The sequence below is a fragment of the Balaenoptera acutorostrata genome, chromosome 2, assembly GCF_949987535.1.
Source record: "Balaenoptera acutorostrata chromosome 2, mBalAcu1.1, whole genome shotgun sequence".
NCBI classification, from domain to species: Eukaryota; Metazoa; Chordata; class Mammalia; order Artiodactyla; family Balaenopteridae; genus Balaenoptera; species Balaenoptera acutorostrata.
Window position 1 is genome coordinate 166,221,646 of NC_080065.1, and position 25,626 is coordinate 166,247,271.

The 25,626-nt window shown below is 46.0% G+C and overlaps 1 protein-coding gene and 1 non-coding gene across 3 annotated transcripts; both read right to left on the reverse strand.

Moving 5' to 3' along the window:
- Positions 1-25: 25 nt before the first annotated feature.
- Positions 26-25,626, reverse strand: PHYKPL (5-phosphohydroxy-L-lysine phospho-lyase). 2 transcript variants are annotated; one of them, XM_007169808.2, is made up of 13 exons: positions 25,517-25,626; positions 24,544-24,662; positions 23,289-23,448; positions 19,943-20,017; positions 19,093-19,180; positions 18,899-19,015; positions 17,269-17,351; positions 16,788-17,013; positions 4,383-4,537; positions 3,884-3,973; positions 1,864-1,994; positions 765-842; positions 26-308 (listed from the first exon to the last, which is right to left on the reverse strand). In XM_007169808.2, exons 1-12 carry the CDS (start codon positions 25,573-25,575, stop codon positions 793-795), a joined length of 1,353 nt encoding a protein of 450 aa, XP_007169870.1. In that variant the 5' UTR covers positions 25,576-25,626; the 3' UTR covers positions 26-308; positions 765-792. The 2 variants fall into 2 exon arrangements, with proteins under 2 accessions (XP_007169870.1, XP_057395793.1); XM_057539810.1 differs by lacking the exons at positions 17,269-17,351; positions 18,899-19,015 and having other exon boundaries at positions 19,067-19,180.
- TRNAG-GCC (transfer RNA glycine (anticodon GCC)) lies at positions 19,601-19,673 on the reverse strand. The gene has a single exon. It is a non-coding gene; the product is annotated as a tRNA-Gly (tRNA).

Genomic DNA, 25,626 nt, shown 5'->3' on the forward strand with positions numbered 1-25,626 from the left:
GCAGGTGCCCAGAGCTCCAGTATCCTCCAAGACCACCTAACTGCATCCTGTCAGGCATAAGCACACACTCTCCACATCTTTGGTTAGTTTCTTTTAATGACTTGGCCCTGCCTAGGACTTGTGCCCCTTTAAAGAAAGTGGAGTGGCTCAGATACGGGGCAGCTATTCAAGGGGGTGAAGTACAATGAGGGTTACCACCCTCAGTGGGGACACTGCCCAGGGCAGTTCGAATCTGGAGCACCTTGGAACACCTGTCTTGACTTGCCATTGGAAATGGGATTCTCTCTCCCAGCAAGGACAGTGTGAACCTAAAGACAAGAGCAGACACACAAAGGGCCAGCTGGATCTGGGCAAGATGGTGCCCCTCCTGGTTTTAACAGCCCCCTGTGGCAGGGCCTATTTGTTGGCCTGATTGGAGCACCCCAAGTCTAGTGGCTGAGGCCTAAGATAGCTAGTTGTAAGACACAGCACTTGGCTGGGGGCTGCAGGTGGATAAAGCCTGGCAGCTCTCCCATAGAGGAACCGGCTGGAGAAGGGAGGAAATAGCTATACTCTTTTCTCAGCCATCAAATGCAAACTTAAGTACTTTGGAGATTTTTCAGGGGTGGGGGATGGGGAAAGCCCAAGGCAGCCAGAGCCTCCCAGTATTAAAACTAACCTGTGGGAAGGGGACATGACTTGGAACAAGAATGTTGAAGGAGCTACTAATGGATGATAAGGAACCCAGTTCTGGCTCTCTAGGAACAAGAAGTAAGGCCACTTACCTAGAGGACACCCCTCAGCAGAGCTGCCTCAGGGCTGGAGCCTCAGTGTCTCACAACTTCTCACTTTCTCTTCCATGTCTGAAAAAGATGGTCAGCATTTCTCCTCTGCTAAAGACTTCTGCCTTCAGTGTGCAGGCTTCTTGGATGGCAGTGTGGAGATTGGGCCCACTGGCCTGTCCAAGCCCACATCCCACCCTTTACCCATGTGTACAGGCCACCACAGGGTTAGCAACAATTTCCCAAGAGGACAAGAGCAGCCCTCAGATTTCCTGAGGCTTCCAGGCTCAACTGAAGTCCCCTCTATACAGTAACTCCAAGCCAGTTCTGTGCCCAGTCAGCTTTTCCTCCGCAGGCTTCCTGAAAATACATTCCCTTCCCCCGGCAGGTTCCGTACCTCCTCCAGTTGTGTCTAGTAGGGACTGGCCTCAGCTCTAGAGACCTGGGGACAGCAGTGAAATAGCCTGGGGGTGGGGTGGGGGTGGTTGTAGCTGGGCTGCTCTGATATCTACCAGGAAGATAGCATTTTGCCTATTTTGGGGTCCCCCACTGAGCTCTGTACATGCAACATGGCCTCAGTGCATAGATGTGTCCAATTTGGTAATTATAGATTTCCTTGTAAGTGGATTTAGGGGAGAGCTTGACTTTCCTAAATGATTAGGAATGTGCAGAGGGATTTCATGTTGTGTTGAATCAGTCCAGGGTGCAAATCTCATTTCAGCCACTTAGCAGCTGAAAAAAGCAAAACTCCTGCTACCTACATCTCAGGGAGGCTTTAAGGACACAATGCAATCTCCCATTAGTTCTGATAGTTGGGCTTAAAAGCCCAGCCCTGCTTCCCTTGTCCTGCATGCCACACTGGTGCCTGCCCAGGCAGGATGGGTGGTGGCTCAGTTCCCACCTATCCAGGGCTCAGATTTTTGGGGGGAACAGGCAGAAATAGGGGAGGCCTCCACTTCTTCAGCTCCCTACTCCCTGCACTGTTCAGAGGACACCTGGCTCAGCTGTTGCGCCCCTGTCCCTGGGCATGCTGGGAGGTCCTAGCTCCAGGCTGGGTTCTAGAGACACAGTTATCAGCTGCCCCTTGGGTCTCCAGGCTCACCTGTCAGGATGGCATCCAGCTTTGCTACCACGTGTTGTGCGTTGTCCAAGCTGAAACACATGGGGGGCTTGAACTTCAGGACATTCCTCCCGGGGCCATCGGTGCTCAACAAAATGTAGTTTTCTTTCAGCCTGCAAGGATAGGACAAGGACACAGCAGGGCCTGCTGCCTACCAGCCAAGGGCACTTCACATGGGCCTTTCAGACCTTCCTCAGCCTGGCTTTGGCCTCGTGGGCGGGACTCCAGCCACACTGCCCTCAGAACCTTCCATAGGCCAGTTCCCACTAGGATACAGCCCTGGCCACCCCCTGCCAAACTCCTGCCCAACATTATGGCCCAGCATCAGAGGCCCCTGTCTGGGGTGCCCTGCATCTGGCCCTGAGCCTGCTGCCCCGCCTGCCCCCCCCCCCCCCCCCCCCCGCAGGGGTCTTGCTTCATCCATCCCTGGAGCCCCAGTTGAAGCCAAGCTGAGATTGGCCACGGGGCTACAATGTGGACAGCAAGAGTTCCTGCATTTTTCATTTTAACATATGGTTTATGTGACATCATATGGTTTACTTTTTATATGGAAAGTGTCCAACGTTCACAGAGTAGTACAGTGAACCCATGGGGCCCTCACCTAGCTTCTAACTTCCCCGCCAACCCTTTCTCTACTCTGCCCACAGGTGATGTTGTAACCCCAGACAGGACTATCCAGTTTTAATTTCCAGTTCTTTTTGGAAGTTATTTAACATTATCATTGGTATCTAATAATTGTTTTTAATATTCCACATTTACACTTTTAACCTAGGAAGGTATTTTGGCCTCTGAGAGAAGGGGTCTGATGTGACTGTATTTACACTCTCTGACCATCCCCCCCCCCCCCCCCCCCCCCCCCCCCCGCCAATTCTTTTTTATTTATTCCTCTTATGTAAGTCTTGTCAGGAGCAGGGTGTCCTCAGCCTGCCCCTGGCTCCTTTCTCGCATCCTAGTCTTCCTGGCATTGACAACATCTGTGCTAGAAAGATCAGGTTCTGGACTTTAAATACAGCTCTGCCTTTAGCAGGGTGACTGCCACTGAAACACCATTCCACCTGGTTCCTGTTTCTTCACTGAACTGGAGAAACCACAGGGGTGGTTGTAAGGTGGAGGAGGTCAGGCTTGGCTGAGGATCTGACTCCCTCCTTCCCACAGACCATCCTGAATTTCTGAGTCTTGAGGCTCCCTGGGGGAAGGGGTGGGTGAGCTGGTGGATGTGCCCAACCAGCAGAGAGAAGGCAGGGGCTGGGCAGCCACGTAGGAGGGGTCAGCTTCAAAAACCGTGTGGAGAGAACGATTTTTACATCAATACTGTTTATGTGAATTCGAAACAGAATGACGCGCATTTCACAACTTGAATAAGGACACGCATCAAACACTAGATGGGTTCTCCAAGGTGGGGGAAGGGGGTAGGAGTGAGGAATGGAAATAAAAAGGAAGTAACTAAAGAAGGGAAAGGGTCCTGGGGCTTGGGTCATGCCTGGGGTTCAAGTGAACATGTGAACCAGAACCGGGAGCGAGGGCTTCTGAGTCCTGAGCTGCTGAGTCATCCAGACACTCCCCACCCGGACAAGGAACAGGAGTCCTATTTGAAAACCCTCTAGGAATGGGGAGTCTGGTTCTGCCACAATCCCAGGTGTGGCTCTGGAGAAGCTGCTTCCCTCGGGCAGCCTGGGGCTGTGAAATGCAGCGTTGGGGCTGCCGGGGTCTGAGAGCTCCTGCAGCTTTGGCATTCTTGGCAGAAGTGTCTGCTCAGACTGGGAATGGCCCGCACCCATCTGAAGCCTTTGCTGCCAGGCACTGGGTACAGAGCTGATAGGGCCGCTTTCTCTGTCCGCAGAGCCCAGTCAAAGGGGTGCACAGATTGGCAGCCCTCTAACCCAGAGGCTAAAAGCCGCCTCCTTCAGTCAACCCTGTGTGGGCCCAGCGTGCCCGGGAGAGGCAAGAGGGGAGCTCTTTCCCAGTCAGGGCCGTAGAAACAAGTTGTTCCAAGAGAAAATACCTGGACACCACATAGTCAGCCTCTTCAGTTGCTGGCATCCTTGTGGCCTCATCTTTGATCAGATCCACACCAATGAAGAGCCCAACGCCCCTGGAGCAGAAGGTGACATCTCAGGAGGCCAGGCCTGAGGGACCATGGCCCTTGCTCTCACCCTCTGCCTGGGCCTCAGCCAAGCCCCTGTCAGAAAGCCCACCAGGGCTTGCACCTCTGCCTCCTGGGGAGGCTGAGAGCTGTAGGAACCCTTGGAGGGTGGTAAAACAGTTCCAGGAAGTAACTGTGATGGTGAGGGGCCCTCAATGTGGATAGAGGAAAGTTTGATCCTGGCTTCACCCCCCTCCTCCCTCCAGAGATGCCACCTTGGGCAACAGCACCTGTAGGTGCTTCAGTTCCTCCTCTGTGGAGTGGAGATAAAAGTTCCCACCATCTTAGGTGGTGATGAGGTGAGTGAAGGAACCACACCAGGCCCCTGGCAGGTGGTGACTGCTACCCTGAGCCTCACCTGATGTCCCCAAGGATGGGATGTTTGGCTTTCTGCTGTCCAAGGAGCTCCATTAGGAAGCTGCCCACAGAGGCAGCATGAGCCTGCAGCTGCTCCTTCTCCAAGACATCCAGGACGGCCAGCCCTACAGCACAGGACACTGGGCTGCCCCCAAACTAAGCCAGGGGACAAAGAGCATGTCAGGTGCTCAGCAGAGTGGGCCATGCCCCAGGGACTGTGAAGGGCAGCAGAACTGCCACACACATTGCAAAGGCAGTGATGAGCACAGGCCTGAACCCCTCAGGGCTCAGCATGCTGGGCAGTAAATGGGGTTCTCCTGAGGCCCCCATGGGTTGTCCCACCTTTCCAGGTGCTAATGTGACTGTAATCCAGGCCAAGTACCCCCAGGGGTGCAATAGGATCCCCAAGAACATGCAAAAATCAGAGGAGAGGATGTACTGGGCATTCCCACCCACACTGCTGTTTTCTGTCAAAAGGCTTCAGGGCCCCATCTCATGGACTGGACTCAGACCCACTGCATTGCACTGCCCATCACCTCTTTCAAGGAGGGTCAAGAGCAGCATGCCAGAGCCACACCCAGGAAAAGCCACTCTGTGTGGTTCCAGCTCACAGCTGCTGGCTAAGCCCAAGGCAGATTTAGGGCGCAGAGCACCAGCTGCCCGTGAGCCAAATGCGGCCTGGGGATTCATTTTGTTTGGCTTGTGTAGCATAATTAAAAGTTTTGGATTAGGTGCTAATGTCTTAAGAAGAGACTTAACACAAAAATATGTCTGACTTAAAACAAACCTAACCTATCTGGCTACATTGGCACTAGCTGTCCCCTTCAGGCACCCTGAGTGCTTTGACTCACTTCCTCCACCTGGCCCTGCAGGTGTCTGAGGACCTGCATTGCAGAGTCGGAAGGAAGGGGGTCTCCTGCAGACCATCTTTTTTTTTTTTTTTTTTAACTATCTTAGAAAAACCACAAAGCTTTATTGAGGTATAGTTTACATACAATAAACTGCATATATTTAAAGTGTATATAGTTCAGTGTGACTTGACAAATGTATATACCTGTGGAACCTCCACTACCATGAAAATACAAAACATTTCCATCATTCCCCAAAGTTCCTTGTGCTCCCATCCACTACTGGCCCAGGCAACCACTGACTTGCTTTCTGTCACTATAGTTTTGCCTTTTCTGGACTGTCATATGAATGGAATCACAAAATATGTAACCTTTTGTGCCTGGCTTCTGCTCAACATGTTTTTAAAATTCATCCATAATGTGTGTATTGGTAATTTGTTCATTTTATGGCTGCATAGTATTCCATTGTATGGACACACTACAATTTGTTTATCCAAATTCCTGTTGATAGACCCTTGGGGCTTATTTTGATTTTTGGCTATTTACGAATAAAACTGTTATAAACATTTATAACAAGTCTTTTTGTTAACATACGTTCTCATTTCTCTTGGGTAAATACCTAGGAGTGGAACTGCTGGATGGCTTGACAAATGTGTATTTAACTATATAAAAAACGTGAAACTGTTTTCCAAAGTCGTGCCATATTACATTCCCACCATTAGTCTATGAAATCCCAGTAGCTCCACATCCTCAAAAACATTTGGAATTGTTGCATTTTTTAATTGCAGCCATTCTAATGGGTATGCAGTGGTATCCTGTAGACCATCTTGAAAATTTGCTTGCAGAACCTCATACTTGTGATCATAAAAAGCTTCCTAGGTGATTTGCTGTGAGGCAGCTTTCAGATATGCCCAAAGCAAATTATGTGTGAGATGGACACAGGGGATGGATTGAGGCTACTTATTGCATATCATCAACTGTGAACTTGTTAAAAGGTTGTGTGTTCTACCCACAGCATCTTTGGTTTAGAATTGTGGCCTGGCCAAGATGCTGAACTAGCATAATAACATAATTATCTGTTCTGAACTAGTTCATAACAGAACTAGTTCAGAAAAGGCAATATACAAACAACAACAAAAAGCATCAACAACAAACCATGAGGAGGGAAAATGATTTCCAATGTTGCCACATTATATTATTTAAAAATGTCTAGTTCTAAACAGAAAATTATGAATCATGAAAAGAAAGAAGAAAGCATGGCCCATATATGGGGTGGTGGTGGTGGGGGGTGTGGATACAATCAATAGAAACTGTTCTGGATGAAGCCCAGATGATGGCCTTATTAGACAAAGACTTTTTCTTTTTTTTTTTAGACAAAGACTTTAAATCAGATATTATAAATATGCTTAAACACTAAAGGAAACCATATCTAAAGAATTAAAAGCTATGCATGAAAATGGTGTCTTGCCAAATTTGGAATATCAATAAAGAAATAGAAATTATAAAAAAGAACTAAATAGAAAGTCTGGAGTTGAAAAGCCCAGTAGCTGAAATGAAAAATTCACTAAGAGGCTCAACAGCAGATTTAATCAGGCAGATGAAAGAATCAGCAAACTTGAAGATATGTTGATTGAGACTGTCCAGTCTGAAAATCAGAAAGAAAAAAGAATAAAAAAAATGAACAGAGCCTCAGAGACCTGTGGAACAGAAGCATACCAACATATGCAAATAAGAAAATAAGGGGCTTCCCTGGTGGCGCAGTGGTTGAGAATCTGCCTGCCAATGCAGGGGACACGGGTTCGAGCCCTGGTCTGGGAAGATCCCACATGCCGCGGAGCAACTGGGCCCGTGAGCCACAACTACTGAGCCTGAGCGTCTGGAGCCTCTGCTCCGCAACAAGAGAGGCCGCGATAGTGACAGGCCCGCGCACCGCGATGAAGAGTGGCCCCCACTCGCCGCAACTGGAGAAAGCCCTCGCACAGAAACGAAGACCCAACACAGCCAAAAATAAACATAATAAATAAATAAATAAAAATTTAAAAAAAAAAAAAAATTAAAAAAAAAAAAAGAAAATAAGAATTCCAGGGCTTCCCTGGTGGCGCAGTGGTTGAGAATCTGCCTGCTAATGCAGGGGACACGGGTTCGAGCCCTGGTCTGGGAAGATCCCACATGCCACGGAGCAGCTGGGCCCGTGAGCCACAGCTACTGAGCCTGCGCGTCTGGAGCCTGTGCCCCGCAACGGGAGGGGCCGCGATAGTGAAAGGCCCGCGCACCGCGATGAAGAGCGGTCCCCGCACCGCGATGAAGAGTGGCCCCCACTTGCCGTAACCAGAGAAAGCCCTCGCACGAACTGAAGACCCAACACAGCCAAAAATAAATAAATAAATAAATAAAGTAGCTATAAAATTAAAAAAAAAAAAAAAAAAAAAAGAATTCCAGAAGGAGAGGAGAGGAAGGGGCAGAAAGAATCTCTGAAGAAACAATGGTCAAAAATTTACTAAATTTGATTAAACACCAAGATTAAACACCAAGATTAGATTGTTAGTAAACAATCTAAACATCCAAGGAACTCAATGAACTCCAAGTAGAATAAACAAGTTTCATACCTAGACACAACATAACCAAGGTACTGAAAGACAAGAACAAAGAGGGTGGGTAAATGGGTGAAGGTCGTCAAAGGTAAAAAAATTCCAGTTATAAAATAAATAAGTCACAGGGATGTAAGGTACAGCATGGTGACTATAGTTAATAATACTGGGGACTCCCCTGGTGGTCCAGTGGTTAAACTCTGTGCTTCCACTGCAGGGGGCTTGGGTTTGATCCCTGGTCAGGGAACTAAGATCCCACGTGCTGCACAGCACTGCCAGAACAAACAAACAAGCAATACTGTATTGTATATTTGAAAGTTACTAAGAGAGTAGACCTTAAAAGGTCTCATCACAAGAAAAAAAACTGTAACTTTACAGTGATGGATGTCAAGTAAACTTATTGTGGTTATCATTTTGCAATACACACAGATATTGACTCATTATATTATACACCTGCAACTAATGTGATATTGTCTGTCAATTATACCTAAAAAAAAAAAGGACAAAGAGAGAATATTGAAATTAGCAAGAGAGAAGCAACTCATCATGTACAAGAGATTCTCAACAAGATTAATAGCTGATTCCTCATCAGAAACCCTAAAGGCCAGAAGGCAGTGGGATGACATATTCAAAGTGATGAAAGAAAAATACTGTCAGTCCAGAATTCTATATAAAGTAAAAGTATCCTTCAAAGATAAAGGAGACAGGAATTCCCTGGTGGTCCAGTGGTTAGGACTCTGTGCTCTCACTGCCAAGGGCCCGGGTTCAATCCCTAGTTGGGGAACTAAAATCCAACATCCCACAAGATGTGTGGTGCAGAATAAAAAAGAAAGGAAAGAAAAGAAAGAAAGAAGGAGAAAGAAAGAAAGAGAGAAAAAGAGGAGAAACTAAGGTAGTTCTAGATAATGAAAAAACTGAAAAAAATTTGTCAGCAGCAGATCTACTTTACATGAAATACTAACAGTATTTCTTCAGGCTGAAATGAAAGGACATCAGACAGTAAATCAAATCCATATGAAGAAATAAAGAGCACTGGTAAAGACACAAGTAGGTTAAAAGCAAGAGAGTGAAGGTATGCCAATGCAAACAGTAACCAAGAGAGCTGGGGTGGCTGTAGTAATATCAGACATAAAACACTTGCAAGATTAAAATTGTTATTAGCAACACAGGAAAACATAATGATAAAAGAGTCAATCTATCAAAATGATATAACCACTACAAATACATATGTACTTAACAACAGAGCCCCCAAATACGTAAAGCAGAAAATGAACTGAAAGGAGAACTACAGAATTCAATAAGAATAGTTGGAGAGTTCAGTCTCTCATTTTCAATAATAAACAACTAGACAGAAGATCAACCAAGAAGTAGAAGGCTTGAACAACACTATACACCAAGATCTATACAGAACACTCCAATTCAAAAAAGCAGTATAAATACTCTTCTCGAGTGCACATGGAACATTCTCCAGGATAGACTATATATTAGGCTATAAAACAAGTGTTAATATATTTTAAAAGTCTGAAATCACAGAAAGTATCTTTCTCACCACAGTAGAATGAAACTAGAAATAAATAACAGAACACTGAAAAACTAAAAATATATGTGAAAATTAAATAACATGCTTAAACAAACAATGGGTCAAAGAAGTCACAGGGAGATTAAAAAATATTTAGAGATAAAAAGAAAGCACAACAAACCCAAACTCATGGGATGTGGTAAAAGTAATGCTTACAGAAAACTTCATGTCTGTAAATACTTCTGTTAAAAAAAATATCTCAAATGAATATTTCCACCTTAAGAAAGTATAAAAAAGAAGAGCAGACTAAATCCAAAGCAAAAATAAAGGAAATCATAAAGACTACAGTGGAAATAAATAGAAATATAGAAAAACAATAGAAAAAAATCAACAAAACCAAAAGTTGATTCTTTGAGACAATCAACAAAATTGACAAACATTAGCTAGACTGACCAAGATAAAAAGAAGAGTCAAATTACTAAGATCAGGAATGAAAGAGGACACATCACTGCCAATCTTATACAAGTAAAAAGAAGCATAAGGGAATAATGTGAACAACTGTCTGTCAACAAGCTAGATAACTTAGATGAAATGAACAAATTCCTAGAAAGATAAAAAATATTGACACTGATTCGAGAAGAAATAGAAAATCTGAATAGACCTGTGGCAAGTAAAAAGAATGAATTAGTAATAAAAAAATCCTCACAAAGCAAAGTCTAGAACCAGATGGCTTGCTTCACTGGTGAATTCTACCAAAACGTTGAAAGAATTACTACCAATCTTTCAGAAAGTCTTCCAGAAAATAGAAGAGGCATGAACACTTCCTGGATCATTCTTTGAGGCCAGTATTACCCTGATACCAAAACCAGACAACGATATCCCAAGAAAACTATAGATCAATATCTCTTAAGAACATAGATGTAAAAATCCTCAAAAATTACAATAGCAAACTTAATCTAGCAACATATAAAAAGGATTATACACCATGATCACATGGGATTTATCTCAGCAATGTAAAGTTGGTTTGACATGTGAAAATCAGATAATGTAATAAACCATATTAATAGGATTAAGGACAAAAAAATCACATGATCATTACAATAAACGAAGAAAAAGCATTTGACAAAACCCAACAGCCTTCATTATAAAAGCTCTCAACAAATTAGGAAAAAAGGGGAACTTCTTCAACCTGATAAAAGGCTTCTAAGCAAAACTCACAGCTGATATTATACTTAACAGTGAAAGACTGAATGTTTTCCCCTAAGATTAGGAACAAGACAAGATGTCTACTCTTGCCATTTTGTACTGGAGGTTCTAGGGCAATTAGGCAAGAAAAAGAAATAAAAGGCATTCAGAATGGAAAGGAACAAGTAAACCATTTCTATTCACAGATGATATAATTTGGTGCACAGAAAATTCTACAGAATCTATGAAAAACTATTAGAGCTAATAAATGCATTCAGTAAGGTTGCATGATACAAGATCGATATCCAAAAATCAATTGTATTTCTATATACCAGCAATGAAGCATCTTAAAGTGAAATGAAAAAAACAATTCCATTTATAAAGGCATGAAAAAGAATACAATACTTAGGAGTAAATTTAACAAAAGTAGTTCAAGACTTTTACAGGGACTTCCCTGGAGGTCCAGTGGTTAAGACTCTGTACTTCCACTGCAGGGGGTGTGGGTTCAATCCCTGATCAGGGAACTAAGATCCTGCATGTGGTGCGGCAAAAAAAAAAAAAAAAGACTTTTACAATGAAAATTATGAACATGATTGAAAACAATTAAAGACCTCCATAAATGGCCAGATATCTCATGTTTATGGATTATAAGACTTAATACTGTTAAGATGGCAATACCCTCCAAATTGATCTACAGATTCAATGCAATCTCTTATCAAACTCCAAGCTGCTTTTTTGGTAGAAATTGACAAGCTGATTATGAAAATTCATATTGAAATGCAAGGGACCCAGAATAGCCAAAACAATCTTCAAAAAGAAGAACAAAGACTGGAGGATTAACAGTTCCTGATTTCAAAACATACTACAAAGTATAGTAGTCTAGACTGTGTGCAACTGGCAGGAGGATAGATTTTTGATCAGTGGAACAGAACTGGAAGTTTACAAATAAACCATTAAATCCATACATTTGGGACTTCCCTGGTGGTCCAGTGGTTAAGAATCCACCTTCCAATGCAGGGGACGCAGGTTCAATCACTGATCGGGGAACTAAGATCCCACATGCCACAGGGCAACTAAGCCCATGTGCTAGATCTAGAACACACGCACCACAACTAGAGAGCCTGCACACCGCAACTAAGACCCAATGCAGCCAAATAAATAAATAAATAAATAAAAATCCATGCATTTACGGTTGATTGATTTTTTTAAAAATTCATTTATTTAATTTTTGGCTGCATTGGGTCTTTGCTGCTGCACACGGATTTTCTCTAGTTGCTGAGAGCGGGGGCTACTCTTTGTTGCGGTGCGTGGGCTTCTCATTGTAGTGGCTTCTCGTTGCACAGGCTCTAGGTGTGTGGGCTTCAGTAGCTGTGGCACACGGGCTTCAGTAGTTGTGGTGCATGGGCTTAGTTGCTCTGCGGCATGTGGGATCTTCCCGGACCAGGGCTCGAACCCACGTCCCCTGCATTGGCAGGCGGATTCTTAACCACTGCACCACCAGGGAAGCCCTGGTTGATTGATTCTTGACAAGGGTGCCAAGACCATTCAATGGGATAAGATATAATAAATAGTCTTTTCAGCAAAGGGTGTTGGGACAACTGGATATCTATATGCAAAGTTAAGTAACCCCATCTCATACCATAGTTAAAAACTAGCTCAAAATGGATCCAATACCTAAATATAAGAACTAAAACTATAAAATTCTAGGAAGAAAACAGAGGTGTAAATCTTCATGACCTTTGATTAGGCAATGGTTTGTTAGCTATGACTCCAAAGTACAAGCAACCAAAGAAAAAATAAACTGGACTTCATCAAAATTAAAAACTTATGTGCTTCAAAGGATACTACCGAGAAAGTGAAAAGACACCTCAAATAATGGGAGAAAATACTTACAAATTATATATTTGGTAAGAATCTAGTATTTAGGATACATAAAGAACGCTTACAACTCAGCAAAAAAAGACAGGTAACCCAATTAAAAAATGTGCAAAGGATATATTCTTTGGAATATATATGTCATATATATTGGGATACATATATATATATATATATATATATATATATATACACATACATATGTGTGTGTGTGTATATATATATATATATATATGTATATGTATATATATATAAATGGTGAATAAGCACATGAGAAGATTCTCAACACTTCTAGCCATCAGGCAAATGCAAATCATAATGAGATACCACTTCACACTCACTATGATGGCTATAATAAAAGAGAAAAAATAAATGCTGGAGAGGATATGGAGAAATTGGAACCCTCATACGTTGCATGTAAAGTGGTATAGCTGCTTGGAAAAAGTTTGTCGTTCCTCAAAAAGTTAAACTTAAGAGTTGCCATATGACCCAGCAATTCCACTCATAGGTAAGGTATACGCTCAAAAGAACTGAAAACATTCCATACAAAAACATCTACACTGAATGGTCAACTGCAGCATTATTCATAATAACCAAGGAGAGGAAACAACCAAAACATTAACTGAAGAATGGATAAATGAAACATGGTATACTCATACAATGGAACATTAATCATGCATAAAAAGGAATGAAGGACTCATGCTATAGCATGGATGAACCTTGAAAACATTATGCTACGTGATAGAAGCCAGACACAAAAGGTCACATATTGTGTGACTGCATTTATGTGAAATGTCAAGAACAGGCAAATCCATGGAGACAGAAAGAAGGTTAGTGATTGCCAGTACTTGTAGAGAAAGGCAATGGGGAGTGATTGCTAATGGGTATGGAGTTGCTTTTTGGGGTGATGAAAATGTACTACAACAATGAAAATTAAGACAGTGATAAAGGCTGAACAACTTGGTGAGTATACTACAAAAGATTGAATTGTACTTGAATTAAAAACCATTGAATTTGTATTTGAAAGAGTAAATTTTATAGTATGTGAATTATATCTCAACTAAAAAAGAATCAGTGATTTCAGCGTTTTTAACAGCAACACTGCATGCAAGGTGACAATGGAATACACTTTTTTAAATGAATCCATCAGCACTGATGTTATTTATTTAGGCCATGCCGCGTGGCATGCAGAATCTTAGTTCCCCGACCAGGGATTGAACCTGTGCCCCCTGGAGTGGAAGCGTGGAGTCTTAACCACTGGACAGCCAGGGAAGTCCCTGGAATATACTTTTACAGTAACTAGGACCTAGATTTTATTTTTAGCTAAAATAGTTAAATATGAGGGCCTGACACAAATACCCTTAGGCACAGAATACCTCAGAAGGTTTGCAACATAAAGGCTTGCACTGAAAGGAATTTGGGATGAAATACTTGTAATACAGATACTTAAATAAAATAGGAAGGATTAAAAGACACAGAAAAGTATGGTAAACTGAAATTATAAATTAAGATGCTAGCAATAGGCCTAAATATATCAATAGTTACGTTAAATTTAAAGTCATTACTTTGAAGTCAAATATTAACAGATTTGGGCAAAAACCCAAATTCTAGATATATGCTGGTTAAAAGAAATACACCTAAAGCATGAGCACACAAGGCTGAAAATAGAAGGGTGGAAAATAATACATTGGGTAATTGATAGTCAAAAGAAAGCTGACTTAGCTTTATAATATCAGATAAAATAAACTTTAAGACCAAAAACATCATTAGGAATGGAAAAGATTACTCCATATGACAAAAGACTCAATTCTTGAGAAACTGCACAGCCACATGCAAAAGAATGAAACTGGACCACTATTTTATACCATACACCAAAAATTAACTCAAAATGGACTGAAGATTTGAATGTAAGACATGAAATCATAAAACTCCTAAAGAAAACAGAGGTGGTAAGCTCCTTGACATTGGTCTTGGCAATGATTTTTTGGATTTGACACTGAAAGCAAAGGTAACAAAAGCAAAAATAAACAAGTGGGACTACATCAAACTAAAAAGCTCTGCACAGCAAATCATCAACAAAATGAAAAGCAATCAACTGACTGGGAGAAAATATTTGCAAATCATGTATCTGATAAGGAGCTAATATCCAAAATATATAAAGAATTCATGTAACTCGGTAGCAAAAAACAAAGCAATACAATTAAAAATTGGGTAGAGGGGCTTCCCTGGTGGCGCAGTGGTTAAGAATCCACCTGCCAATGCAGGGGACACGGGTTCAAGCCCTGGTCCAGGAAGATCCCACATGCCACGGAGCAACTAAGCCTGTGCGCCACAACTACTGAACCCACGTGCCACAGCTACTGAAGCCTGTGCGCCTAGAGCCTGTGCTCTGCAACAAGAGAAGCCACCACAATGAGAAGCCTGTGCACGTCAACAAAGAGTAGCCCCCACTCACCGCAACTAGAGAAAGCCCGCACACAGCAACGAAGACCCAACACAGCCAAAAATAAATAAATTAAATAAATAAATTTTTTAAAAAATTGGGTAGAAGATCTGAATAGACATTTTTCCAAAGAAGACATACAGATGGCTAACAGGTACACGAAAAGGTGCTCAACACCACTAATCGTCAGGGCAATGCAAATCAAAACCAGAATGAGATGTCACCTCACACCTGTTAGAATGGCTATTATCAGAAAGACCAGAAATAACAAGTGTTGGCAAGGTTGTGGAGAAAAAGGAATCCTTGTGCATTGTTGGTGGGAATGTACATTGGTGCAGCCACTATGGAAAACAGTATGGAGGTTACTCAAAAAACTAAAAATAGAACTACCATGTGATCCAGCAATTCCACTTTGGATATTTATCTGAAGGAACTGAAAATACTATCTTAAACAGCTATCTGCAACCCTACAGTCATGGCAGAATTATTTACAATAGTCAAGATATGTATCTGTTGATTGATGAATGGAATATATATATATATATATATATATATATATATATATATATATATATATATATATATATAAAATTCAGCCCTAAAAAAGAAGGAAATCTTGCCATTTGCAACAAGATGCTTTCATAACTTAAGGGCATTATGCTAAGTGAAATAAATCTGACAGAGAAGACAAATACCATATTATTCCACTTACATGTGGAATCGAAGAAAACCAAAAACTAAACACCCAAAAAACTCTGAACTTTTAGATACAGAGAACAGATTGGTGATTGCCAGAGGTGGGGGTGGGCAAAATGGGTGAAGGGGGTCAAAAGGTACAAACTTTCAGGTATAAAATAATTAAGTCCCAGGGACCGTAATGTACAGCATAGTGACTGTAGTTAATAATACTGTATTGTAAGTTGAAAGCTGCTAAGAGAATAGATCTTAAAGGTTCTCATCATAAGAAAAAAAAAATTGTAACCATGTATGGTGATGGATGTTAACTAGACTTATCGTGGTGATCACACTATATATATACATATATACACATATATATATACACACATATATACATACACACAAAGTATTGTATCATTACGTTGTACACCTGCAATCAATATAATGTTATATGTCAATTATACCTCAATCAAGAAAAAGATTCAATTCCCAATGAACATACAGCAATAAAAATATATATATACTGGGAATTCCCTGGCAGTCCAGCGGTTAGGACTCCATGCTTCCACTGCCGAGGGCACAGGTTCAGTCCCTGGTCGGGGAAGTGAGATCCCGCAAGCCAAGCAGCGCGGCCAAAAAAACCCAAAAGTATATATATATACTACTTAATATTATTAAGTAGTATATATATTACTTAATAGCCTCACAATATATGAAGCAAAAATTAACAGTATTACAAGAAAAAAACTGATTTTTCATCATAGTGTGAGATTTAAACACACAGTTCTAAATTATTAATAGGTTAAGTAGGAAAAAAAAAAATCCAGTAAGAATACAGAAGATTCAAACAACACAATTAACAAGTGTGACCTAAGAGACATTCAGAGAGTCTGGCAAACAACATTTAGAGAACCCACAATTTCCCAAGGACATGTAGAACAATCACGTACCAGATCACCTCAACACATTTCACAGAATAAGTATCAAAAGAGTAAGTGGCAGTAAGTCAGAAGTTAACAAAAAGATTTGAAAAAACTAGAATCGAATGATAATGCAGTGGTTCTCAAACTTTTGGTCTTAGAATTCCCTTACACTCTCAAAAACTTGTGAGGAAGCCAAAGAGCTTTTGTTTATATGGGTTATATCTATTTACATTTACTGTAATATTTATGATAAAACAACTATATTTACAAAAAAATTAGTGAGTAGTAGTGGCCTTGTTTGTACAGAAGCCACCAGGGTGCTTCCTGGCCCTGGAGCCTTCACTCACCGTGTTGAAGTACTCGACGCCGGTGGCTTCAAATGCCCTCGCCACAGCTTGGGTTGTGGCCACACAGGCTACAGGGTGGCCATTGCCAATGGACTTGCCCATGGTGACAATGTCGGGGACAAAGTCTTCCCCCTGCAGCTGGAAGGCCCAGAAGTGCTTGCCTACTCGGCCAAAGCCCACTTGAATCTCGTCTGCAACAAAGACCCCTCCGGCCCTGCGGATGTGCCTGTGGCAGAGGACACGCGGCTGATGGGGACTCTGGTGAGAGGGAGCAGACCAGGAGCTGGGAGGTCTTGGGGCTCTGAATCCTGGCTTTGCCATCAGTAAGGTGGGGACCTCATGCAGATAGCTGGCCTTCTTGGAGCCACTATTTCTTCAGGGGCTTTGTCTGACAATTCTGGCAAACAGGCCAGGCCGAGGTTGGAATTTGGAACAAAGGCTGGCAAACCCCACCCTGGGGCAGCCTCTCCCACCTACTCACCCTGCCACTTCTGGGAAGTAGCCAGCAGGGGGAATGATCTGCCCTCCCACACTGGGCAGAGACTCAGCAAAGAACGCTGCAATCTGTGGAGGAGAAGGGAACGGCACTGCGGAGGGGCTGAGCTGCAAGCTGAGCACGTCCGCTGATGCTGGCTCAGTGCTGGCTCCAAACATGATGAGTTACTGTCCGCACTGTGCCCCCACTTTAGGCTCCACATCACACCTGAGGGTCTGTGACATAGTTTTTTCAGGCCTTGAACCAATTCTTACCACTTGGATGTCTCCAGACCCCCTGTACTTAGCATGCTCCAGATGAAATCCACTGACTTCTCCCCCATAAGCCTGTTCCTTCCCTTCTCCCATATGGTGAGTCCCATCCCTCCCAACTAGGACAGAAATCTGGCCCCATCCTTGATCCAGCCTCCTTCTTCATCTGTCAGTCAGCACAGCCTCTGACTCTATCCCTGTAACAACTTTGCACCCACTCCTTCCCCTCCCCGCTGGATACTCCTGCCTCCTGGCAAATCTGCCAGTTTCTGCCTTGGCCTCCTGCCTTCTAACTGGACACCTCTTCCAATCCATCCTCCACTGGCCACCAGGGTGATGCCTCAATGTAGACACTGAGCTCATCACTGTCCTGTTTAAAACCCTTCACCGACCCTTTTGCTTACAGCAATGACTTCCAAACTGTGTTCTGCCTTGGAGCTGCTTCAGAGGCTACTGCTGGGATGAAGGAAGGACTGACGGGGTGGGAAACCAGTCACCCACCCATACTGCCACCACAGCAATCTCTTTTTTGGTTTTATATAAGTAGGTGCAGAGCATCTGAAATACATGGGCCAGGCTTCCTGGATCTGGCTCCGCCAACCTTTCTGGCCTGTCTTTGCTATATATCCTGTGTTCAGTTGTCACTCCTTCAGCAAAGCCTTCTAGAGAGCCCTCATACCAATCACCAGCTGCCTCCCCTCTACTGTTGCCATGGCTGCTGCTCTTCCAGGGTATGACACATCTCTCCTGTCTCTGCCCCAGAATCCATCTCTATTACGCTGCCCTGGGTGGGTCTCCCCATTGCTCACTCGGGCCAACAGGGCCTCCTCATGTCACCTGCCCTCAGACTGGCCCCATTCAAGTGCATCCCCTGGTCCTATTACCTTCTCTCCTAAAACTCTATAAAGGTCCCCCATGGCCTCTAGCCCCTCAGCTAAAGGGGCACTTGCAGTCCGCGGGCCTATGGTCCTGCCTGCTTCTCTAGGTTCATCTCCTGCCGGCTCAGCCTGGCCCCATACTCACATGGTTCCTGCACAGGCCGCCACTCTGTTGAGGATGCCTTTCCTTGTCTACCCCCGACCCCGCCTTGAGTGGCTGACTCCTACTCACCTTATATTACTAAAATCAGGCAGCACCCCCTCCACGGGCCCACCATCACACACACACCAGTCCAGCTTGGGCCCCTGGAGTCCAGTAACGCCCAGGACATATCTCTACCTAAACTCTCTGCTGAGCACTTAATCCCCGTACTAGACTCCCAAAGGGCAGGCCCTGGTTCCAATTTCTCTCAGGGTTCCCAAGATCCAGTCCAGGGCTGGCAACATTTGCTGTTTGCTGGACCAGACCTGCGTGGATGTGGTTACCTTCCTGCCCTTCTCCTGTGCACTGCCGACCACACGTTTCACCTCGCTGGCATAGGCCACAGCTGGATTGGGGTGGTCCTCCCGGTAGGGGCCCCGGTAGGTGTCTGGGAGAGGTGCCTGTGGGGAGCGACAGCGCCATGTCATCCAGGCTGAGGCGCAAGCACCGACCTGTTGCCCACTTGAGCGGTGCATACCACGTGGACCCACTCCTTCTGGCCATCCAGGTCCCGGAACTTGTAGGGGCTGATGTCGATCAGGGAGCTCAGGTGACCATGATAAGCACTGGGGAGGAGAGGGGAGAGTGGGCTCAGGCCCAGGTGTCATGTACTCCCTGGCCTGGCCCTGACAACTGTCTATCCACCTAAGGAAACACTCAGGGAAGACCAACCTTTCAGACACAGCCTGAGTCCTAGGGCCAGGGACGAGCACAGGCCTTGGAGTCAGCGAGCCTTCCTCCAAGGCCACTTACTAGCTATGTAACGGTGGCTAATCGTTAAAATCTTTGGGCTGAGTTCCCTCCTCTGTAAAGTTGGGGGGGTGGTGTTTCTCCTTCATGGTTGTAATGAACCTTAAATGTGATAATGCTCTAACCCTGGGCCTGGGTCTTGTGCACAGCAGATACTCAGTACAATGGGAGCTACTGTTGGAACATTTTTTATTTTTTTATCTTTTGGCCGTGCCACACGGCATGTGGGATCTTAGTTCCCCGACCAGGGATTGAACCCGTGCCCCCTGCATTGGCAGTGCAGAGTCCTAACCACTGGCCCACCAGGGAAGTCCCTGGAACAGTTTTAATACCTAATATGTGGGACCAACTCTCACCACCTTATAAAGCATTCTCTGCTCCCCAGAAGCTGCCACCACGGAAGAGACGCCAGGGGGAAAGAGACGCCTGGTGTGTGTGTGTGGGGTGTCTCTGTGGCCAGGTCCTCATGATCCTCTCCAGGCCCAGGCTCCTCATCTTTCCTGCCCAAGGCACCCAAAATCAGAGCCTCACTGATCCCCAATAAGCAGCAGGCCCACGCTTCTGGAAATGGCACTTACTGATCTAATACCACCACGTCCCAGTGTCCTGTGTATTGGCGCGCCAGCCTCAGGGCCAGGTCGTTGGCTTCTGACCTATGACAGAAAAAGTGGATACTGCTTGGACAGCTGTCCAAGGGCTTTCCCTCCAGGATAACTGCTTTCTACAGAGAAACCTGGAGGGAAGGAGGAGCCCTTCCAGCAGCAAGAAGATTCTTAGGACACCATTCATTAGTCATTCACTTATTCATTCAGTAAATATTTATCAAATGCCTTCAATGTGCTAGGAGCTGGGGGCGAAAATAGTAAGTAAAACAGGCAGGCTCTGGCCCTCCTGGAACTTACATTCTACTATGTGTCATGAAAGCCAAAAAACAAAGACAGAATGATCATTTGGTAAGTGCTACAATGGACACAAGGTGCCGAGAGAACCAGGTGGGGCCCTACCTTAGATAAGGGGTGTTATGGGCTGAATCGTGTTTCCCCAAATTTATGTGTTGAAGCCCTAACTCCCAGTATCTCAGAATGTGATTGTATTTAGAGACAGGGCCTTTAAAGAGGTGATTAAGTTAAAATGAGGCCATCTGGGTGGCCCTAATCCAATACAACTGGTCTCTTTGTAAGAAGACATTTGGACACACAGGGAGACACCCGGGGGTGTGCATGCTCGGAAGAAAGGCCATGTGAAGACAGTGAGAAAGTGGCCACCTGCAACCAAGGAGAGAGGCCTCAACGAAACCAAATCTGCCAGCACCTTGATCTTGGATTCTGACTTCCAGAACTGTGGGACAATAAATTTCTGTTTAAGCCACCTTGTCTATAGTATTTTGTTATGGCGGCCAGAACAGACTAAGGCCACACCTGTAGAGTCCTGAGGGTGAAGTTTCTAGGCAGAGTGAGCAGCACACACAAAGACCTTGTGAAGGAAAGTTGCTCAGGGAACCACAAGAAGACAAGGGAGGCCAGGGGCAGCATGAGAGAGGAAGTGGGGAGACAGGCAGGGCTGCAGAAGGAGCCTGGATTTTCTTCTCAGTGCCATGTGAAGCTACTGAAAAGTTTTAATCAGAGAAGGGGCATGACTCAGCTCCCATATGAGAAGGAAGCCTCTCTGTGTATATAATGGAGTAGAAGGGAATTAAAGTGCAAGTGAGGAGACCTAGAAGGAGGACACAAAGGTGAGAGCGGGTGGTGACCACGCAGACAGAGAGAGGTGGATGGGGTTAGGAGACAACCTAGAGACAGACAAGGCAAGCCTGATGCAGGACTGGGAGGAGGCTGCGTTTCTACCTTGAGCAGAGGCGCAGACGGTGCTGCCATTTGCCAGGACAGATAGGGTGAGGGAGGGCCGGTCTTCTTGGGAAAGTCTGGGGTAGGTGCCTGAGAATGTCAGGGAGAGCCAGTGCCATGGTCCCACACCAGGTGTTAGCGAAGACAACTCTTTCTTTTCTTTTTTTAAAAAATAAATTTATTTATTTTATTTATTTATTTTTAGCTGCATTGGGTCTTCGTTGCTGCGCACGGGCTTTCTCTAGTTGCAGCAAGCGGGGGCTACTCTTTGTTGTGGTGCGCGGGCTTCTCATTGCGGTGGCTTCTCTTGTTGCGGAGCATGGGCTCTAGGCGTGTGCGCTTCAGCAGTTGCAGCATGCGGGCTCAGTATTTGTGGCTCGTGGGCTCTAGAGCACAGGCTCAGCAGTTGTGGCTCATGGGGTTAGTTGCTCCGCGGCATGTGGGATCTTCCCGGACCAGGGATAGAAGCCGTGTCCCCTGCATTGGCAGGCGGATTCTTAACCACTGCGCCACCAGGGAAGCCCGACGATCAACTCCTGATGTCTTTTGGACAGGTGATGTTAGACCTGTTCCAAAGTCAAGTGGGCAGTTAGAACCTTGAGGCTGGAACACATGGGAAACATCTGGGTTTAAGATACAAATTTGGGGGACTTCCCTGGTGGTCCAGTCGTTAAGACTCCACACTCCCAATGCAGGGGGCCCAGGTTTGATCCCTGGTCAGGGAACTAGATCTCACATGTCGCAACTAAAGATCCCGCACGCCGCAACGAAGATCCCGCGTGCTGCAACTAATACCTGGCACAGCCAAATAAATAAATAAATAATTAAAAAAAAAAGATACAAAGTTGGGAGTCACCAGCATGTGGATGATATGTAATACACGGGAATGGATGAGGTCAGCAAGGCAGAGGGCTCAGAGAGGAGCAGCCCTGAGGAATAGAGTAGGAAGAATCGGCATAGGAGATAGGGGGAGTGGCCAGGAGCTGGCAGAAAACCAGAAGCATGAAATGTTCTGGAAGCAAGATCAGAAAGCATTTCCAGAGAGAGTGGTAACTCAGTCAATATTACTGAGAGACAGGAAGACAAAGGCAGCAAAGAGACCAGGTCCCCCCACTGCTTCAATGCCTCATAATTCTCTGTACTTTTCTCTCCCAGGCACACTGGGCTGGTTCTGTGTACACGCCATCATCTGCCATTTCTGCCTCCACTGCTACTCCCAGTGTAGCATAACCTATCACCGGCCACTAAACTGGTGCCTAATGGTGTTCATTCTTGCTTTCCTCCAGTCCTGATGACATCACTTACCTGATTAAAACCCTCTCATGGCTTCCCAATGCTCTTAGGATACACAGATTCCTCACTTGACCAATAAAGCCCTGGGTGACGGGCCCTGCCTCCCTCCTCAGTGTCCCCAGGCTCCCACCCTTTGCCCTCCATCACTGGCTGCCTTTCAGCTCATGTGTGCTGGGGTGCAAATATTCTTCCTGCCACAGGACCTCTGCACAGGCTGTTCCGTGTGGTGACCTTGACAAGAACACTTCCAATGGAGCGGGCAGCACCCTACCTTCCTCCTCATCTAGCTATCCCCTAGTCAGCTCTTAGCCTAACATCACTTCTTCAGGGGCGCCTTCCCCGACCCTCTCAGAGCAGGCCAGGTCACCCCACTGCTTCTATGCCTCATTATTCTCTGTAGTTTTCCTCCAGACAATGACTCCTCTTTGTAATTCTGTATTTCTTTGAAGCATCTTTGATGTTTCTGTTCCTTACAGAGCAGGGATTTTGGCTGTAGCTCCCAGCACTGTGCCTGTGTACGCATAAAGCAGAAATAAAGGGACATAGTACCTTGGTAAGCCCCAACAATGATCTTAGAAGACAGGTAATGGCACCCCTTACAAAGAGAACAGGAAAGAGGATCTGACAGAGAAGCAGCGGGGCCGGCAGCTAGGAAGCGTGGGTGCCTGGCCCACTGAGGGCTGCCCTCTCCCCACACCCCGTCGGCTACACGATGCTACGCCCATGTGAGCAAATCTCTCCATCGTTGTCTCATCCTTTTGCTGGGGGCTGGCCACAGTGCACTTACCCAGAATTCAGGAAATAAAACACACAGAGCTTCTCCGGTAGGGTCTCGGACAGCCTCTGCGCGTAATCCACGATGTTGTCGTGCAGGTACCGGCTGTTGGTGTTGAGCACCTGGTTCTGTTCGTGTGCTGCTTGGACCACGAGAGGGTGGCAGTGCCCAACTGCAAGAGGGCCACCTCCATCACACAGCCGGCCCCACTCAGCCAATCCCTCCGGGCCTCTCCCAGCCCCAATCTGTGAACCCAACTAGAGGAGATGCAGTTATAGAAGGAGAGGTACAGAGGAAAGACGGGAGTCTGAAGACAGAGGGGGCGAGACAGAGGTGCCAGTCTGGAAAGGGAGACCTAGAAAGGAGTCCCTGAGTTTCCGGCAGAAGGCAAAGTTCTCTGGCAGAAACCTGATCTCGAAAACCCATGTTCTTTAGGAAGCTTCTTGAGGCCTTCTGCTCGACAAAGACAGGGGTGTGGGATTTGGGGGATGGACAGCGGGTAGGGGTGTCATCAGTGGCTTGACTTCACCAGTCAGGGGGGCTGGAAGTAATGATGGCCAATGGCCAAGGATTATGATAAGAGAATGAAGATGACTGGGTGCTCACCGAGTGCCAGGCACACTCAAAGCAAGTTACATGAATTAACTCACTTAATCCCCCAAAACAACTGGAGGTGCATACCAAGTATTATCATGTTCATTTTGCAGATGAGCAAACTGAGGCACAGAGACTTAAACTTGCCACAAAGTTAGCAAGTGGAGGACAGGGATATGAACCCAGGCAGTCTGGAACTAGAGCCCCTGCTTTCAACTCTACTAACCTCCAATTTCCCTGCTGAGTCACTGGACTCCCTTTCCTTCCACCAGCTTTGGTGGCCTCATCTGGATAACTGAATTCCTACTTCAGTTTCCTTGTCCAGGACCTGAGATGATCACCTGGGCTGAAGCCTTGCCATGACTGCCAGGGCTCGGCCAGGGTCCTGTTGGGTTGCTGGCCATGGCTGGGCCGACTGCTGTTCTCTGAGCTCACCATCAGTCCCAAATGGAAGTGGACCCTTAGACTTAGGTCTCTGACTCCTGCTGATTTAGCAGAGCTACTGCTTGGAAACTTCTCCAGCTACCCCAGAAAGACTGGGTCTCCTCTGCACATGGATGCTGGCTAAGCAGAACCTGAGTTCTCTGTACCTCCCTGAACCTCAGGATCACCCTTGGACCAGGTTCACAGTGTTGGCATCCTTTCCTGCCCCATCTTGAGGTATGATACTGACCGTGAGCCACATTGTTGATGCAATCGATGTATTCTGCCCCCTGTTCATCGTACATGTACTGCCCTTGGCCCCGGACAATCTTAATAGGATCTTCAGGAAAAAAGAGTCTGCAGGAATTGCTGTGGGGACAGACAAGGAATGGAAAGCCATGTCTGAAGACCGGAAGGGAGAAATCCACCCATCACAGGCCTCCCCCTACCCTTTCCCAGTTTCTGGAAAGGACAAAAGCTTGAAAGGCAAGTTGTTGTGTCCCTGCCTCCACTCCCCCCACTCCACAGGTGGCTGGAAAGGAGAAAAAGGATGGGGTAAGAAGTTGCTGAAACAAATTGTTTCTTAAGTCATTTGAAGGCTATGTGGCTTCATTCATTTCCACATGTGCCCACTGAGTCGCTTGGGTCCCGGGAAAAGGTGACTGCTCCAGACCCACACGGGCTCCCGAAGGCAGCGTCTCTTTGCTGGGATGAGTGAGGAGGGCACCACCATTTGGTGGCTGGCTCTCGGCCCTAAACGGGTCCTTGCCTGCCAAGCCTGCTGCCCTGCTGGGGGTCAGCCCCAAGCTCTAGTCCAAGGCTGCCTCATGCCCCACGTCCCACCGAGAGCCCCTCAGACACAGGTCAAGGGCAGGCTTTCTCTAAGGTTGCCTGTGAGCCGACACCCCACCCCACCCTTCGTCTGGACTTTCAGTCCCTTCCTGGGTCACTCCCGAGCCGGGCCCAGGTCCAGCGGGCGGGCCACCACTGGGCGAGGCCTTCCCAGGAGCCCGGCTGCAGCTGCGGGGGTGGATAAGACCCTGCGGGGGAGGCGCGGGATGCGACCTCTGAGACAGGCTGGCTGAGCGCGGCTGGGTCTCAGGGGCCAGAGGCGCCGGAACCGGGATAGGCCGCGCGAGGCCGCGGGGGCTGGGGCCTGTAGACTCGCGCCGGACGTGCGTGCCTTGTGCGCGCCCCCCCGCCCCGCGTCGCCGTCTCGGTACCTGAGTAGCCGCCTCCTCAGGGCCAGAGTCGCGGCCTTTCCGCGAGGATCAGTGGCCATGGCGCCCGCCAGCACTCACTCTGAGACACTGCTCGGAGGGCGGGGGGTGGG

Bases quoted from the DNA above. Each gene is read 5' to 3' on its own strand.
- PHYKPL (XM_007169808.2), bottom strand. From the start codon at position 25,575: ATGGCCACTGATCCTCGCGGAAAGGCCGCGACTCTGGCCCTGAGGAGG. The intron at 3,974-4,382 runs GTGAGGCTCAGG...CTTCTGCTCCAG, and splicing joins CCCATCCTTGGGGACATCAG to GGGCGTTGGGCTCTTCATTG. The intron at 843-1,863 runs GTGAGCCTGGAG...CATCTTTTTCAG, and splicing joins GCTGGATGCCATCCTGACAG to ACATGGAAGAGAAAGTGAGA.